General features: G+C 53.3%; 1 protein-coding gene across 4 annotated transcripts in view; it reads left to right on the top strand.

Annotated features, from left to right (window-relative positions):
- TACC1 (transforming acidic coiled-coil containing protein 1) overlaps positions 1-17409 on the top strand; it is a 56832-nt gene that overhangs the window by 21893 nt on the left and 17530 nt on the right. For 2 of the 4 annotated variants that reach the window (XM_044437507.1, XM_044437508.1), the window contains exons 3-6: positions 2717-3812; positions 9337-9372; positions 14399-14459; positions 16456-16669. In XM_044437507.1, the coding sequence (XP_044293442.1) occupies positions 2717-3812; positions 9337-9372; positions 14399-14459; positions 16456-16669 (1407 nt within the window). The remainder of the gene's footprint in view (positions 1-2716; positions 3813-9336; positions 9373-14398; positions 14460-16455; positions 16670-17409) is intronic. The other 2 variants (XM_044437506.1, XM_044437504.1) reach the window with 2 other exon arrangements.

The raw sequence follows: 17409 nt of genomic DNA, 5'->3' as shown, positions 1-17409 counted from the left end.
CAAGTGACAAGCGGGGTCCCCCAGGGCTCTGTCCTGGGGCCGATCCTGTTTAATATTTTCATTAACGACATGGAAGAAGGGGTGAACAGTCTGCTGATCAAATTCGCAGACGACATTAAAACTGGGGCAGTGGCCACAACTGAGGAGCAGGTACTCCAGATCCAAAAGGATCTGGACAGACTATGGAAGTGGGCAGGAGACAACAGGATGGCGTTCAATGTGGATAAGTGCAAGGTCTTGCACTTCGGGCATAGGAATAGCTGTCATAGGTACAGGTTAGGTGACAAGTGGCTGGAGAGCAGCACTTGTGAAAGAGACCTCGGGGTACTGGTTGACTGCAGGCTAAACATGAGTCAGCCGTGTGACATGGTGGTCAAGAGGGCCAACGCCACTCTTGGTTGCATAGCCAGAAGTGTGGCTTCTATATCGAGAGGGGCATTACTACCACTCTACACGACTCTGGTGCGCCGGCAACTGGAGTATTGTGTTCAGTTTTGGGCCCCTCATTACAGGAAGAATATAGCCAGGTTGGAGTCAGTGCAGCGTAGGGCCACAAGGTTGGTGGTCGGTTTGCAGGGGATGGGGTATGAGGCGAGACTGAGGGAACTGGGTATCTTCAGCCTGGAAAAGAGGAGACTCAGAGGGGATATGTTGGTGACGTACAGGTATGTGAGGGGATGTCACATGGAGATGGGTAGAGACCTCTTCTCCCCTGCGGAGGAAGGCAGGACGTGCTGCAATGGAGCAAAGCTCAGGGAACCCAGGTTCCATTTAGATGCCAGGAAGCACTTCCTGACAGTCAGGACCCCGAGGGTGTGGAATGGGCTTCCCCGGGAGGTGGTTGAGGCCCCATCGGTGTGGGTGTTCAAGGATAGGCTGGATGTCCACATGTTGGGCATGTCGTGAGCGGAGCCGGCTGGTGCCGGAGGTCAGACTAGATGGCCCGGGAGACCCCTTCTGACTCGCTCTGTTTTCTATGTTTCTATGTTTTACCGAGTTGTGAAGGCTTTGGATATGCTGCAGTACTTACTGTTATGCTTATTGATCAATTGCATTTATTCCTCCAAGGAGTGGGAGGCAACCTCCATTTCATCCTTAAACAATCCTGTGGCATCGGTTATGCCGGGAGGGGGTTCTGAGGGGAACTGAGTCTCGGTCCAAAACACTAACACAGCACTGTTGAATCTTTAGCAGCCCAAGAATTTCTGAGAAGCATTGGAAAAATGCTCACAAAATGATGTTATGTTTGCTTGTTTGTTTGTTTTATATTTATTGATTATACCACCCAATAGCCAAGACTGTCTGTGTGGTTAACAAAAGTTAAAAACACACAGATGTGAAAAGCAGAGAAGTGTTCTGCAGAAATGTTTGCCAAACAACAAAAGATTTGCAAAAGTGTGCACAATGATGTTTTATCCAGTGGGGGGAACATGTGTCCATCTGCAGAACTGCTGACCAAAATGTGCATATTTAGGGAAAAAAATCATTAGGATGCAAAATTTTCACATGGGCTTCATTTGCAGTCTGATGCGGAATTGGAGCAGATCAAAGTTAGTACTGGAAAAATGAGAAACTGAGCAAAATTGAGCTTATATATATATATATATAAATAATATATTTTTCAATTTCGATTTATATTTTTTATATATTTTTCGATTTATATCCTGCCTTTTTCCTACAAAGGGCTCAAGGCAGCTTACATCATTCTCCTCCTCCATCTTATCCCCACAACAACAACCCTGTGAGGTAGGTTGGGCTGAGAGTCTGTGACTGGCCCAGAGTCACCCAGTTGGCTCCATGGCTGAGTGGGGACTCGAACCCAGATCCTATGAGTCCCAGTCCCATGCTCTTGACCGCTTTGACCACCCTGATGGAAGCTCAGAACCAAGGATGTTGCGGGATGCCCTTGTTACTAAGAGACAGAAGTGTTTGGCTGCCCTGTTCTAGTGGGCACTCGGTGGTGGGGACCATCTAGCATGTTGACCAAGTTTCTCAAGAGGGAATTCAGCTGCTCTTTGCAGCATGCAGTCTGGGGTTTGGAGGCCTAAAAGTAAAGTCTAGGAAACAGACGGGAAAGAGAATAATCATTGAAAGTCCCTGTTAATGGCTGGTGCGTGCATTAACTTTTTTCAAAATTCTGTGAAGATTTCACTTGTGACCTGGCTGAAGCAAACCAGAAAATGCAAGGAGATGAGGAAGATGGTGGGCAAAGCCATAAACCGAAGGTCTAGTTCCAACGGATGCAGTAGACATGCACCAGGCCCACTCAGCTTTATAGGAGTTCTCCTACATTTGGATGTTCTTGCATTATAAATAAAGATAATAATAAAAAATAACTTGCAATAATATAATACATTCGTATTAGTGTATTGATACAGTGTGGAAGCTAATAACAGGGCCATGAACATGCATTTGCAGAAAAGTAGCACAGGCAGAATAAAAGCTAGGCTGGAAGTTATGACCTTGGCAAGTAACTTTTCTAAAAGGACACCTTTTTGAAGTCACCTTTAATGTCAGGGAAACCTTCAGTCGTATGAATGCTCCTCTTGCCACCGCCTGCTAGAGCTTGGACAGAAAAGGACCTCCGTGCTGGAGTCCGGAGGTGTTTCTGGTTATAAACCCAGGTTGAGGAGAGCTTTTCCATGGAATCTTTTCTGGATGAGACATATTCTTCATTCACGTCTTCTGTCTCTGTTTTTGTTTTCCCCACCTCCAGCATTACGTGGAGATGACATGCAATTGACAGCCAAAGAGTTGGAGAAGTCGTCCCAGGACTCGGCTTTGGCGAAGGATGAATTGTGGGCCAGCGAGCCGTTTTCCTCAGACACTGACCTTGGGCTTGGCGGAGGTTTGCCCATGACTCCTCCTGCACCGGGGACGGACCTGTCTGCAGAGCGGCCTGCCGCTGTTGCGGAAGGAAGCGCTTCCCCGGGGAGGGCAGGCCCAGACCAGGCTCCATCAAGTGTTGTGAGCTCGGTGGTTCCAGAAGGGCCTCAGGGGACGGTCCCGGAAGGCAGGGGGGCCCCTGCTGAAGGGTCTCCCGGAGCCCAGCCAAATGGCGAGACGCCTGTGACCAGCAAAAGCAAGCTCCCAAGAGCAAAGCCGGCGGCTCTGCAGAAGAAAATGGGGCGAGAGACCCCGGAGACGGAGTCAGGCAGGGAAGGCACCCCTGTCCCCAAAGCCACTTACCGCTTCGACCCAGAGGACTACAGTGAAAACCTGAACCCGTTTATGACGGGGGGCTCCAAACTCCAAAACTCTCCCCCTGCATCTCAGCAAGGTTTTGCTCCCTCGAGCAGCGACATAGGGGAGGAAGGAGCCGGCGAGGCCAAGGGCCGGGCCGTGAAGCTCGAATTTGATTTCACAGAAGGGGGGGAAGGCCCTGAGACCAAGAAAGCCCCGCCAAGGAAAACCGGAAGGAAGGTGGCTAGTAAACTGTCCCCCAAGAGGCAAAGGAGTGCTGCCGGCCGGCCTGCTGCAGGTGCAGAGGACGGGGAGAAGACGAGTGCTGCGCCCCCCCCAGAGGTGCCCGCCCCCAAAGCCTCCTCCCAGGAGAACGCTGACCAGTGGGAGGACCCCAACCTCGACCCCTTTGCCGCGGGCTCGAAGTTGCAGAGCTCCCCGGCTCTTCCGGCGGGTTCCTACAACCTGGATGTGGCTGACCCGTTCAAGCCCACCAAGACGTTGGACTCCTGCCCCTCTGCTGAGAACAGTCTCAAGGAGATCCTGGATTTGCAGGCGCTGGAGGCGGTGGGAGATGACCTGAGGAAAGGCGCCGCCTCTCCCAAGAAGGCCAAGTCGCGGTTGATAACGTGAGTGATGACGGGCCCGGGGCATCTGATTGGGTCAGAGCGTGGTAGGGCAGTCCTTGAGGTCTTGGGCCATGCGTAGCCCATGCCCTGCAAACTGTCACTTGTGTAAGCCTTATCCCAGCTTTGTAAGCGCTTGAGCATCTTGAACTTGTAGGCTGCTGCTGCTGCTGTTTTTTTTTTAATGAGGCATAGGATTGTCGGAAGTCTTGAACCCCTGGCCAGCTAAAACCAATTCTGGAGTGATGTGCTGGGGAATTTCCGTCTGTCTGTCTGTCTGTCTGTCTGTCTGTCTAAAGCTTTTATAAACCATCCCTATACTACTGTCTTGGGACAGTTTACAAGAAACAAACAACAAGTAAAATAGAAATCAGAATAGCACAGCATGCCGTATAAAACACATTGAAACCAATTAGACATTAAAATAACAGGAGACTAAAAAGGCTTTCGCCTGGTGTGAAAACACTCATTGGTGCCAGGCGAGTCTTTCTGGGGAGCATGTTCCATAATCAGGGTGCTGATACATTATTGTAGGAATGTTAAACCTCACACAGCCCAGATTCTTTAGGCTGTTTTAGAGAGGAGCTTGGGCCAAATTCCCGTGATGGCAAGCCTGCACAGCAGCACATTAATGCTTAATGCTTGCACTCCTGCAGCTCAGCCTTGTATAACGGAGGTAAGGAGCAGGATGCAAAAACATGCTCTCTGTGGGGCTGCCCTTGAAGACAGTCCAGATACTTCAGCTGGTCCAGAATAGAGTCGCCAGGTTGTTAACAGGGACCGGCAGGCATGAACACATAACGCCGGCCCTTTTCCACCTACACTGGCTACCAGTCGAAGCCTGGGCCCAATTTAAGGTGCTGGTGGTGACCTGTAAAGCCCTAAATGGCTGAGGCTCTGGTTACCTGAAGGAGCGTCTCCTTCCATATGTGCCCGCGTGCCCCTTAAGGTCTGGGCTAAACGCCCTTCTCTGGGAGCCCTCCCTGAAGGAGAGCAGGAGGGTGGCTACCCGGAGAAGGGCCTTCTCTGCGGTGGCACCCAGATTGTGGAATGTGCTCCCCAGGGAGGTTTGCCTGGTGCCAACACTTTATTCTTTTTGGTGCCAGGCTAAAACCTTTTTATTTTCCCAATGTTTTAAGATTTGATTGTTTTAATAGGGGTTTTACAGTTGATTGGAAATTTTTTATTAGGATGCTGTGTTTTATTTTATTTTGTCTTATTAAACTGTCCTGAGACCATGGTAAGGGTCTAGGCAAGTTTTAAATAAATAAATAAACAAACAAACAAGCTGGGAAATTCAAAAGGCCACCAGTTGGGGGAAAGGGACAGGCCCTTTTGGCTATCAGGCCGTGTGGAAATGGGAGAAATAAAATATTACAGATATTAAAGAGTCAGAAGTAAAGTGGAATAATCCTGTCAGCAGGTTAAAGTTTAAATACTGGCAGGGAAAGGCCTTAACCTGGCATCTCAATACGTGCAGTGAAGAAGCCAGGCAGTTCTTCCTTGGGAAGAGCATGCCATAGACGGGGCCACTGCGAAGGAGGCCCCTTGCCTGGTGGCAGCCATTGCGCCATCGCCGAAGAAAACCCTCAGCTGACCACATCGTGATCTAGGCTTGGGAGGTGGGACCTGGCGGGCTGTGTCTCCCCCCTCCTCCACTTTCGAGCACACTTTTTCGGCTGACTTTTAACTGACAGGATTGGAGGTGGTGGAGAAAGGCATGTGGCTTCATGCTCAGGCATCTGGGAAACATTGCCTTATGTTGGGAAAATATTTTTATCGATACCCCAGTTTTTCCTGCAAGGAACCTTACGTACATAATCCTCCTCTCCATTTTAACTTCACAACAACCTGGCAAGGTAGGTTAGGCTAAGAATCAGCGGCCGGCCCCACATCTCCCAGTCCGCTTCATGGCCAATAGGAACAAGAGCCGGGACCTCCCAGTCCAACACCAGCCACTGCAGCTCCCTGGCTGTAGGATTTAAGATCCCTGCTGTCTTTGCAGTCCTACTGGGACGAAGGTTGCATTTGTCAAACGGAAGTCCAGTCTCAGGTTGTTCCTTTCCTAACCAAGATACTTGAAATTGCAGGCATGCCGAGAATCTAATATAGTATTTATTTTTAAATATATAAAATATTTTTAACTATATAAAAGTAATAAGTTTTAAACATTCATCTGGTTCCGTATAGCCTCCTCTGCAGTGCTCCATGGTCTTGATTCTCCATAACCACACTGAGCTCAGCTGCCTGGGTTCGGATGGCTGAGCAACCCACTGTAGGAAAAACAGTCTCCAAAATTGCCCACAGGTTGTTGGGGCGGCTTCTTACGGACAGAGAAGCCACTCTTGGGAAATTGGTCTAGGTTCACACGAGATGATACCCCACCGTGTGCAGTAACTCTTAATGGGTTGTTTGTGCCAAACAAACACAGTCAATGTGTGGTATAAAACCTCCCAGACTCTACCACTTCCAGCTGCAGGCAGGGGGGGTTGCTGTTTGTATGCATGAAAGAGAGAGACAGAGATAAGTAAATGTTAAAATTTCCCTGCCTATCAAAGACTAGTACACCTTCCATTCTGGCATCCTAGCTTTCTTTATATAAGATGCTGTGCCATACGAACCATAGAGGAATGTGCCACTCCCCAGCTGCTCTCTGAAGTGGTACATTCCAGGAAGAGCTTTGCCACATTTCCCTGCAGAGATTCACAGCCTTCGGGAATCCAGCATTTAGGAATTATAATACTTTGCTTTTGGGCTCCAGGGAAGATTCAAGGATGAGACACTTATTTTACTGAAATACTGGTATGCTCACTTTGAGTTAAATCCTTTCAGCCTGCATTTTTCCAAAACAGAGGCCCTGTTTGCACATGACAGTGGGCAGAATGTTTCTGGATTTGGTCCTACTGCGAAGGAGCAGGTGTGCTAGCCTGCACTGCTAGAATATTTCCAGCAGGAGCAGCCGGACAGGTGTGGGACCTGCCTTCCACGGTTTACTTAGCATGGCCTTTCACAGCTTCCCCAGCAAGCCAGAAGTGCAGGCTAAACACCAGGGATGTGGCTGGATGGAACCATGGTTGGGTTGTGAGGTCAGTTCTGGGTGTCGGGCCGACCATGTGCCGAAAGACCCCTGGCCCTTCGTGGCAAACGTGAGGGTGTCCCTGCCCCACCACTCTGCATGTGGCTCCGCTCGGCGCATCTCGGGGCTCTCGCGAAAAGAAAACACGGCCTCCTGCAAAACGCCAGAAATTCCCTCTGAAGGCTGCGCATCCTGGGCTACGCGTTCCCATGATCTGCTAGATCTGTGGCCACCTGTCATGGGCCGGGGGGTGGAAGGGTGGGGAAGGAGGGAAGGGGCCCTCCGCTCTTTCCCCAACTCAATAGCAAGGTGTGAGCTTCATTGCTGGGGGCAGTTCAGGGATTAACTGCGAGGGGACGTGTTAGGAGTGTTCGGCAGCTGCAACGCACTGGCGCATTGGGCTGTGCAGGACCCTGCCAGGGGTGGGAGCCCAGTGGGCTCCCTGGCTCAGCTGCCCAGGCTCGGGTCCACGTTGCGGAGGCCCAGGGCCCAGGTTCCTGGCCAGCGTGCCGGGAGTCGAGGCACGTCCTGCACTAGCAGTGCCTGCCAGCACACCAGGACCAGCCCTCCTTGTGCAGATGCGGCCGGACGCAGCACGCCTGCCTGCCTGCCTGCCTGCCTGCCTGCCTGCTTGCATGGGGCCACCAGGGAAGCTGCCCCCCGACTGCTGCCACCACCCGCTGTGTGCCAGGAGCAGCTGCAGTTGCCTCCTTTGCAGGGGGCAAAGCAGCCCAGCTGCTGCAACCGGCACCAAAATGCTTCGCTGGTTGCGTGGCCTGCTCTGCTGAAGCGCCACGAGCGTTCACAGGCTTCCTCTCGGTCGCGCCAGAGCACTGGGCCGAGCACAAGAGCAAGCCTGCGGATGCTCGGAGGGACTGGTCCCAGCAGGGTTGTCCCAGGCCCATCGGCTTCGCGGTAGCCACAGCAACCGTATCTTGCCTTTACCTTGGGATGGCCAAGCCCCTGGGAGCTGGTTGCCCCTGGGAGACATGAGCAGGATTATGCTGTTGTCTCCGACCTGTGGGCTGCCCGGAGGCCATTGGATGTCCGCAGGATTAACGGGATTTTGGACCAGGTGGGCTTTGGTCTGTTCAGCAGAGCTCTTCTGTTCTGGTCTTAGGAGAAGAATCCTAGAAGAGCAGAGCTGGGAGGGGCCATGAAGGCCCTCAGGTCCAGCGCCCGCTGTTGCAGGACACCAAGTCGCACCATCCTGCTCGGAGAGCTCAATGCCCAGGACAGCAGGGCGAGATTATGGGCCTTTCAAAAGAAAACAGATCCAAGCTGTGCTCCAAATGCTCTCTCCTCCCAGCCACCCCGTAGCTTGTAGGAGCCGTGTGCATTGCACCGTCTCTCGTCTCCTGTGCAAGTCTGAACTTTGGTGCCCGTGCGAATTGTGGTGCGTGTGCTGCTTTGCGGCGCTCCCAGGCCCTGTTGCCAGCCCCCGCCAGCCTGTTCAGCCGCTTCCCTGGATTCTGGCTCTCATCAGGATCTGCTGACCTGTGCCGAGACGTACCTTTGCAGCCATACAAGCTAGAGCGGGGATGCTGCCTGTTTTGGGTGGGGGGCCTGCTGCAGAGCCTGCAGAGACCAGATGGCCTCAACCTCCGGGTGGGGAGGGGGGCCCTCCCCCAAATGCCCATCTGCTCAGATGGAGGTGCCCGATCCCGGGGAGCGGCGGGAGTGCAAGGGGGTGCTGTGGGTGGAGCCAGAAGCATTGCTGAATGGGAGCGAAGGGGGAAAGCCTCCATTTGGATTCAGCTCTTCACATGGGCAGACGCTTCTCCCACCACGCTGGCGGGAGGCTGATTTGACTCGTACTGCTCCGCATCCAGTCGAGTTTCAGATCAAGGTTTTGTTCTGCATTTCCTGAAAGGGGGGGAAGAGAGAAGCGGCCAGTGCACGGCCGTGGCCAGGGCGGTCATTGAACGGCCCTCCGTGCTCGGTGCAGAAAGGCACCTGGAAGGCTTGGGAGCCGCAGCGTCGCCTGCCTCTGGTGGGAAACGGCGCGGGTTCTGCTGGGGGAGCCTCCGAGGCCAGGCACCACCTTGGGGGGCCCAGAGAAGCTCCACGGGGCAGTGCAGGGCTCCGAGGGCTGGGCGCTGCGCCCCTCCTGGCGTGGAGCCTGGGCTTGGGGCTGTGCTTCCCGCGTGGACACAGACTTTCTTGGGAATCCGAGTTCCATCCACAAGGTAGCATCCCGTGCTCTGATATAATCTGGGTGTTTGGACATCGTTTGCTCCTACCTCAGTCATTCATTTGGGAGTTCCTTTCTCTCCGACAGCAGTAATAAATACTTGCAGTTTCGCATCTCTTCTTTGCATGTTTCGTCCCACTCATGCAATAACTTACATTTATCCAGGGAGGAAATATATCCAGGTCTTTCACAGATATTTTTTTCCTCCCCTCCATCTTTCTCTCCCCTTTTCTTGTCTGTCCATTGTGATGCACCAGGACTACTGAACAAGTGAAATTTCTCTGTTTTCTGTTGTAAGTACTCACTTCCCTTTCCTGCCTTGTTCCTCTTCTGGCTTGGCTTTGTTTGAAAAAAAGGGGTTTGCTGGCTCTCTCGCTTTCTCTCTCTGTCTCTCTCTCTCCCCCCCCCCCCCCCCCCCCCCCCCCCCCCCCGCTGCATGCAGCTTCCCCTTCTTCCCCACTGGTCCATATTTTGCTGCGCTTCACTTTTTGCGCTCCTCGGTTGACTGGCTCTTGTCCCCCGCCTCCCCTTAAGAGAGATGGTTTTATCCGACAGCCTGGCTTTGCAAGGAATGAGGAGTGGGAGGCAGTTGTGCCTGATCCCATGGCATTCTAGTTTGCATCCGCTTTTCATGGCATACAAAACATCAATGCAATCCATGTGCTCCCCCCCCCACCATATTAGAGCTTCTCTCTCATTCCGAAATCAAACATTCCCAGACTGTCCTTGGGCCACTCCTTTGTGTAGAAACAAAGGGCTGGATCTTCTCCAAGTGTAAATGAGCTCTCCTTTCCGGGATCATGGCCTTTCGCTGACTGCATTCAGGCGGAGTGCAGAAATAGCCGCTCGAACGGTTTGACATTGGTGGCCACACAGCCGTGAGGGCAGACGCATCCGTGTGAAAGAAGAGCGAACCAGATGCGTCGCCGGCCCGCGTATAAGTAGTCACTGTATACTTTATCTTCGCCAAATGAATTAATCTTCTGCCTGTACCAACTTCCCCAAATTCTTCGTTTAGGAAGAGCTAGCGAGGCATGGATCTGCTGGTGCTTTATGCTAAAGGTGGACAGAAGCCGAATCGGAAGGCTTTGGAAAGCAGGAACTGCTTTTCCACCGAGTCTAGATCAGGCTGCTTGACTTTGCCCCACCTCAGCTTAGGGGCCCGTCCTTGAATGCGTCTTCTGGATTCATGAGTGGCTGCTTGGAAGATCTTGCTGGCCACCCCTGTCGATAAGTCGGTGGCACACGCGAGCCTTTCCGCCCACGTGGGCCTGCATGAGCGAGGGGTTGGCTAGCAGAGGGAAGGAGCGGCGCTGCTCAATCTTCACTGCTGGGCTGCCTGGAGGAGATTCTTACTCACCCTAAACCACTAGTCACGTGGCCACCTTTGTGTCGGTGGCGTCGTTCTGGGGCCCTCTTGCCTCCAGACTTTGAAGCAAGGCTGCTGCTGGAAAAGTTTTACCAGGGGTAGTTAGGGATGCAGGGGGTTGCCTTCGACTGAGCTGGGCCATGGACCTCCCACCTTAGATAGTTGACATCTTCTAGGTTCCAGACAGAGATCTTGCCCAACCGTACCTGGAGAGGCCTGAGACCCCTAGGCGGGGTCTTGCCCAACTTGGAGGTGCCGGGAATCGAACCCAGAGCCTTCCGCATGGAGGGTATGTATTCGACAGTGGGGCACCCGACATGATTTGGGTGTATTTCTTAATGCTCCAGAGTGGCCGCAGGTTTGTAAGACCGTAACTGCTCTCCAGCCAGCATGGCCGCTGGTCGGGCTCTTCCTTCCCAACGCTTCCCACTGGCCTAAAGGAGCAAGGCAGGAAGTCGGTGGCCCCTTACCATTTTTTCTTCCCCTTAACGCCTTAAGCAGGCCAGGAGGGTGCGGGTGGGAAGGTGCTTTTCCCACGTGCTCTTGCCCAGCTGCTAAAATCCTTGGAGGGCCTTCTCTGCGTGCTGCCTCCCACAGTGGTGCTGTGGGGCAGCTGCCAGAGGGGGCCTTGTCTGTGTTAGCCCCCTGCCCTGGAAGACCTTCCCAGGAAGCTCCACCTGTCCTGTTCACTGTATAGGCCAGAATGCCAGATTTTCTGGCATCCTCTCTCCTCTTCCAGCATCTTTCCAGAGCGTCCTCTCCGATCTGTTCCCCTAATTATCAAGCTGGCTCTTTCGTGGTGTGAGACATCGGCTGTTGTGTTTTGGGGAGGCCCTGATGGCATTTGAGTCAGGACATTGGCCATCTGTGCTGTCGATAAACCGAGTGCACGTGGGACGGAACGAAGGGGCGACGTGCGCTCTTGCCAGCCCGCTTTGTGTGTCTGCGACGGCCTGAGTGCCTCTTCAAGGAGTTCCTGCCTCAAGGAATCGGAGATGCTGTACTTGCTTGAAGCATGCTTTGTAAAGCAGGAAATGGAGGAGGTGAGGGACGAGCACTGCGCCTGCTATATTTAGACAAGCCGGGCCAGCTGAAGGGCGCAGCGCGTCAGCGAAAAGGAGCGAGGAGGGAGTAGAAGCCAGGCTTGCCGTCCCCGCTCAGCTGCGGATGACTCACCCCAGCAGGCTGCCGGGAGGAGGAGGCAAGGGCTGGGGGTGTGAGGGGCAAGCGGTGGGGGGCTGCAGCTGTGCAGCCCCTCGGCCGCCAGGGTCTCTGCCCTCCAGCCAGAGGACAGAAAAGAGCTCGGTCCCAAAACTGATGGGGCCACAGACAGACCCGTTTCCAGCATCTTCCGAAATGTGGCTTTTGTTCCTTGGAAGGAGAGAAGTGGGGAAGAGGGGAGGGGATGCCTCCTCATGTCTCCTGGCCACCTGGACACCTTTCTGTGCTTCAGAGCCAGAAATGGCGTCGCCAACTGGCTCTGGGTTCAGATGTTCTGGCCATGCTCTCTCAATTGTATTTGGACTGCCATCTTATGTGAACGTATTAACTCAGCGGGGAATTCGATGCTGGAGATGGGAATTCGATGCATCTTCAGGGTGTCAGGTTTGGCAACTCTGCCTTGATTGTTTGTGGTTTAACCATGGTTAAGGGCCAGGAGACATTCTCCTGGTTCGGACAACCCAACAGCCCAAGGGCTAAATAGGGCTGCAGCCAGCAGGGGAGAGCTGGTGCGCCACCTGCGCTTTCCCTAGCAAAGCGTGATTGGATCTGTTTTATATTGCTGGATCTGTTGTCTGCACCTGGATGGCAGGGCTGGTTGGAGGCCAAACCTGGTGATTAATGCAGCACCAAAACGTGAGGCAGCACAGGGGCTCCACCACAGAATGACTCAAGAGTGTGACTCGGAGTGGGAAGGAAGTAGAAGGCAAGGGGTAGAAAGGAGAGAAGAAGCAAGGGAGAAACAGTGAGGTTAGGAGTTGAGGGGGAGAGAGGAGAGGCCACGAAATATAGTGATGGGTGAGTGGGAGAGAAAGAATGAGGCTTGGGCTGGGAACGAGGAGGAGGCGGTTTGGTGTGGGAAAGGGAGAGAGACTGAGGAAAGAATCGGTTGCTAACCAGGCAGGGGATGCAGAGAGCTCTGTCGGAACATCAAGTTCCTGGTTAAGACCAGGCTTGCTATTTGAAATGAAAACAGCCTGAAATCAGGGGGACGTCCTTCCGAGAAAGCACGTGCACGGGCAAGGCTGTGTGGCAGTGAGCGATGGGACTTACTCCAGTGCCAGTGTTTTATAAGCGCTTCCTTGTACGGCTTCTAGATTTCCAAGATAAGCCCGCTCGGTTCTTTGCTGTGTGTTTGTGCTCCAAGCACAGCTTAGGTTAGGCAGATAACGACAAAATTAGCCTGCAAAACGAGTGCAGGGAGGTGTATATGGATAAAAGCGATCCATGGCTACGCATCTGCCTGCTGTGGGCTTCCTGCACCCTGCTGGCTTGTTTGATGGGAATGAATGAATAAAAGCGCCTTTCCTCAGGGGGGCTCGTTGATTTTTGACCGCAGCAGCAGCGGGGAGAAACCTGTGTGTGCTGCAAGTAGAATTCTGCATGTGTTTATTCGAGTCGTATCCTGCCTTTCCTTGCAAGGATCTTAGGGTAGGTTATCAGCCTGTGTGAAATAGTACGGCCCCAAAATATCATTAAGATCATTCAAGCAGAATGAAACCTTCCCTGAAGTCAGATAAAACACTTGCTCATACTCGAAGGCCTGTACAAATAATCTTTAGGAGGCGCTTGAATGACAGTAGTGTTGGAGAGAGCTGCGCTTCTGCTGGGAGGGGAAGGAGGGCCACAGCCTGGGAGCCACCACGGAAAAGGCCCTGCTGTGTGTGGCAGCCCCGCATGCCACATTTCTCTCTGGTACCCCTCACAGAGCCTTCCTGATTGATGGTACGTCCAGGACTGGCCGGCCCTTCAAACAGAAGTGAAACTGGATGAATGGTTAGAGTCTGATGGATGAGAACCAGAAAAGCAGCTTACAGGGCACAGTTGTGAGATGCCTCCTTGCAAACTGGAGCAATTCTCAGACCAGTAAGGGAATTGCAGCCAGCCGGCTCTTCCCACCAACTCCAACCCGTAACAGGATGCAGCGCCAGGCACTGTGTTCCATGCTCACCGGTTTCCCGCGGGTCCAAACGGACCGAGCTCTCCTCACCTTGAATGACGGTGTGTTAACAGGGCAGGATCGCAAACTGGGTTCATTCTAGGCCTGCCTAAACCATAGTTTTATTCAACCACATTTTGAGCTCATTTCAGGGTAACAGCAAACTGGTTAGTTTAAGCGCAGGAGCAGGTGCTCTGATCTCCCTCACACCCACGCAGGAGGGGATTGCGGAAGGTGGAGATGCACATTTCCCAGGCTCAAGCAGAAGTGTTTCCGTTCTGCTAAACTGTGGCTTAGTACTGTGCCCTAAGCGGGCACCTGTTGGGTTGGGCAAGCTTTCAAGGGCCTCATCACATATTTGGGCTTTCTTAGGTTTATCTGGATGATCTGTTTTAAGCCTACATTTGAAAGCACGAGTCTGACAAATCCGTTTTTGCTTGGCTGTTCGTCATACAGGCACAGTGGCACAGATCACCAGGACTGGCAAAATCATCAACAGTTCTGCCTTCGCCTACATAACCCATAAACACCTCCCTTAGCTTTGCTTGGGCCACGGGAATAAAAGCTCTTGAATGCAACCATTGGGGTGCTGCCTCCCATATGCCGGCCACGCGGGGAAGTGCCGCCCGAGGCTTCCTTTCCGGCAAAGTGCTCCAAAAGAGGGTGCAGATTCTGCCCCTGCCCTTGCTTCCCGTCCATCCTCCCTCCGAACGTCCCTCCTCACCTGCCTTCCTTTTCTGCTGAGATTGGGGAAGTCCAGCATTAACCCCTCTCCCCTTTCTGTCTGTAGGAGCGGCTGCAAAGTAAAGAAATACGAAACCCAGTCTCTCGTCCTGGATGTTTGCTCTCAGGTAAGGGTCGCCCGTAACCCATGGCCACGGTTCTCCCCCAGGGAAGCCGTAACCCCCTAGATCCTAGCTTTCTTTTTTTTTTTTTAAGCGGGTCTCTTTTAGCTCTCCAGGAGTTAAAAAGTACAGGCATGTTTTTGCCCTTTCTCTTTGGGAGAAACTGCTCTGTGTCTGGCTTTTAGTGCCATTAGGCAAGGAGTAACACAGCAACTTTGTGGTTCGTTTTTAAGCTTTGGGGTGGGGCGGGAACCTTTCTTGGAGAAATGTGATTTCTGCCCCCTCGACAGTAAGGATCAGCCAGCCAAACTTGTAGCGTTGCTGACGGGGCCTTGCCACTCCCGTGCAAGCCATTGCCGTGTTCTCTCGCCACAGAGAGTTTGCCAGTGTTCTGAGATTGACAGAAACCACTCCAGAACGTGGAAATTTGTTTCCTGACAAATCCTGTAAGTCTGTCAGTTTTATAAGGATGCCAAGGACAGAAAATATCCAACATGGCATCTTTAACGGGGACTGTTATACTGTATTTGTGCAGCTGCCTCTCCAAATTCTTTGGTCCCGTCCTATGCATCCCTAGACAGTAAAATGACTCACGACTTGTAGACTGGCCGTTGTACGTAGGCCTTTTTCTGTCCAAACGTGGCTGGGTCAACACCTTTCATCTTTCACTTCCCTCGCTCCATATGCGTTTTTCTTGGAGTCCCCGGTGGCTCGTGCGTGAAGTCAAACACGGTCTTCTGTGTTGGTGCTATTACGTTCCTTTGATTTTCTGCCACGCGGCGCAGGGCTCTAAACTCACGGCAGCAAAGCAAGCAAGCGCGCATGCAGCCGAGATCCGGCACCACGGCGTTGCAGTGGCACGGGCTGCGCATGCAATTTGCATGCCCCGGCACGCGTCTTATTAAACCAGGAGTCTTTCTGGGTACGAGTTCTTTGCTTGCCGCTGCCCCCCAGGGAGAAGTCCTGTGGTCAGCCCTGGAAAGCTCCACTGCTCCGTCCGGGGAGCGCTGGCCCTGGGCCACCTCTGCCTCGCGGTTTCTGCCTGCTCGCCTGCCCTCTCCGAGTGGCCGAGTGGCCGCTGTTCCCCTTGCCTTGCCCTCCCCTGGGCAGTGGCGCAGATGAAGCCCACCAGGAGAGGGAAAGCGGCAAGGAGGTAGATAGACCCAATCAGAAGAGCACCTTCCACTTTCCGTACGGCATATTTATTGCATATGCATTGATGTATTTGTAAACTGCCCCGAGAGCCTTTGCTGGCTAAAAGGCAGTATAGAAATTTAATAGGAATGCTGAGGGCAGCTTGCCCCCCCGCTGCATCCGGGTCCAGCCCTGGCATGTAGGAAGCTGAGTTGCAGCTCGCTCAGTCATGTGCTCTGCTGTTCAGGAGCTTTCTGGGCTTTTAGGTGGAGGCCTTTCCAGGGACCGACTCCTCTTGCATGCAAATCTGGGGAGCCGAGCAAAACCAAGCGAGCAGGAAGGGAAATAGCCATGGGGAGCTGGCCTGTGCGGGGATGAACGGCCTGGGCTGTGTCCCCGAGGCAGGTGGCTTGTACCTTCCAGGTGTTTTCGCTTTTGCTTCCCAGCATCCCTCACCACCAGCTGTGCTGGCTGGGGCCGGTGGGAAATGTAGGCCAAGAACTTGTGGAGGGCCACCAGCGGCCCATCCCCGGGTACCTGCCTGGGCCGGAAGCCGTTCTGACGCACTTCAGAAGGAGTCTTTTCCAGCCTTGCGTGGAGGTGGTAGGGCTGGAACTGGGGAACTTGTGCCCGCAGAGCTGGGCTTCGCAGTCCTTCTGGGTGCATCCAGTTCCTCGCCTGTTAACCAAGGCAGGAGTGCGCAGCGACATCCCTCCAGCTCGCGCTTGGAAGCACGGGAACAGGCGAAAGGTGGAGGAGCAGAGGTGCGGGACGCTGCCTGCCTGGCTGAACAGGCCCCCTTGCGAGGAGCCGTGGCCCGGCGTGGCTGGTGGACTCGCCCCCTTTGATTGCCTTCCCGCTTGGGCAGGATGAAGAAGACACGGACCTCATCCCCAAAATCCCGGAGCTGTCCAGTCGGGATGGGCACGCCACCGACGAAGAAAAGCTGGCTTCCACATCCTCCGGTCAGAAGCCAGCCGAGTTGGAGGCGAAAGGTGAGCCCGAGGAAGACCTGGAGTACTTTGAGTGTCCCAGTGTTCCTGTGTCTGCCATAAATCATACGTTTTCATCCCCGGGAGAAGGTATGGAAGCCTCGCTCTCTCTCTCTCTCTCTCGCTCTCGCTCTCGCTCTCTCTCTCTCTCTCTCATATCATATATATCATTTTACTGCTCTCGCCTGCTGAACGCTGCAGGACAAATGGCTTGCATGTTTTTGTGAGGACTGCCAACTGATTGATTGATTAACCCCAATTAATCAATCCATTAATTAGATTGATCAGTCAATTACTTGGATGATAATCAGTTATATCCGTTAATTAACGAATTCATTTGCTTTGCTGGTTACAAAGAATTGCTTGATGTTTAGTTGCCGTTTAAGAAAGCAATCAGTCACGAAACAGAAATGCAGTTCAGAAGTGAGTGTTGCTGCATTCTGTGTGTCTACGGTTTGTAGTCTTAATTTCATTCGATGTTCACTAAGTGTTCATCCCCCCAAAAGCCCTTTCTGGGATTTGGAAGGGGGATAAGGCAGAAGCACGCTGCGGGCCCAGTCCGGCGCACCCTGCTTTCGGTGTAGGAATGCAGGCCCTTGCACGCTTCCAGGAAACCGACTCAAGTGCGGGAGCAGCGATCCTGAAGCCCGGCATCTCACCTGGACAGATGTTTTTGGCTGTCTCGAGGACGGGGTGCGGTGGCGGGGAGGATGGGACGCCGTCTGGAGCTGGTGCAAGCGGTCGGCATCCTCTCTGCCCCCTGCACACGCCCCCTTTTTCCTCCCCGCGGGGGCCCATGCCAGAGAGAAGGCTGGCGCTGCTCTTTCCGT

Source organism: Varanus komodoensis, unplaced genomic scaffold (assembly GCF_004798865.1).
Source record: "Varanus komodoensis strain SLA01 unplaced genomic scaffold, ASM479886v1 scaffold30, whole genome shotgun sequence".
NCBI classification, from domain to species: domain Eukaryota; kingdom Metazoa; phylum Chordata; class Lepidosauria; order Squamata; family Varanidae; genus Varanus; species Varanus komodoensis.
Note: the sequence above shows the minus strand (reverse complement) of the source record. Positions and strands in the feature narration are given on the sequence as shown.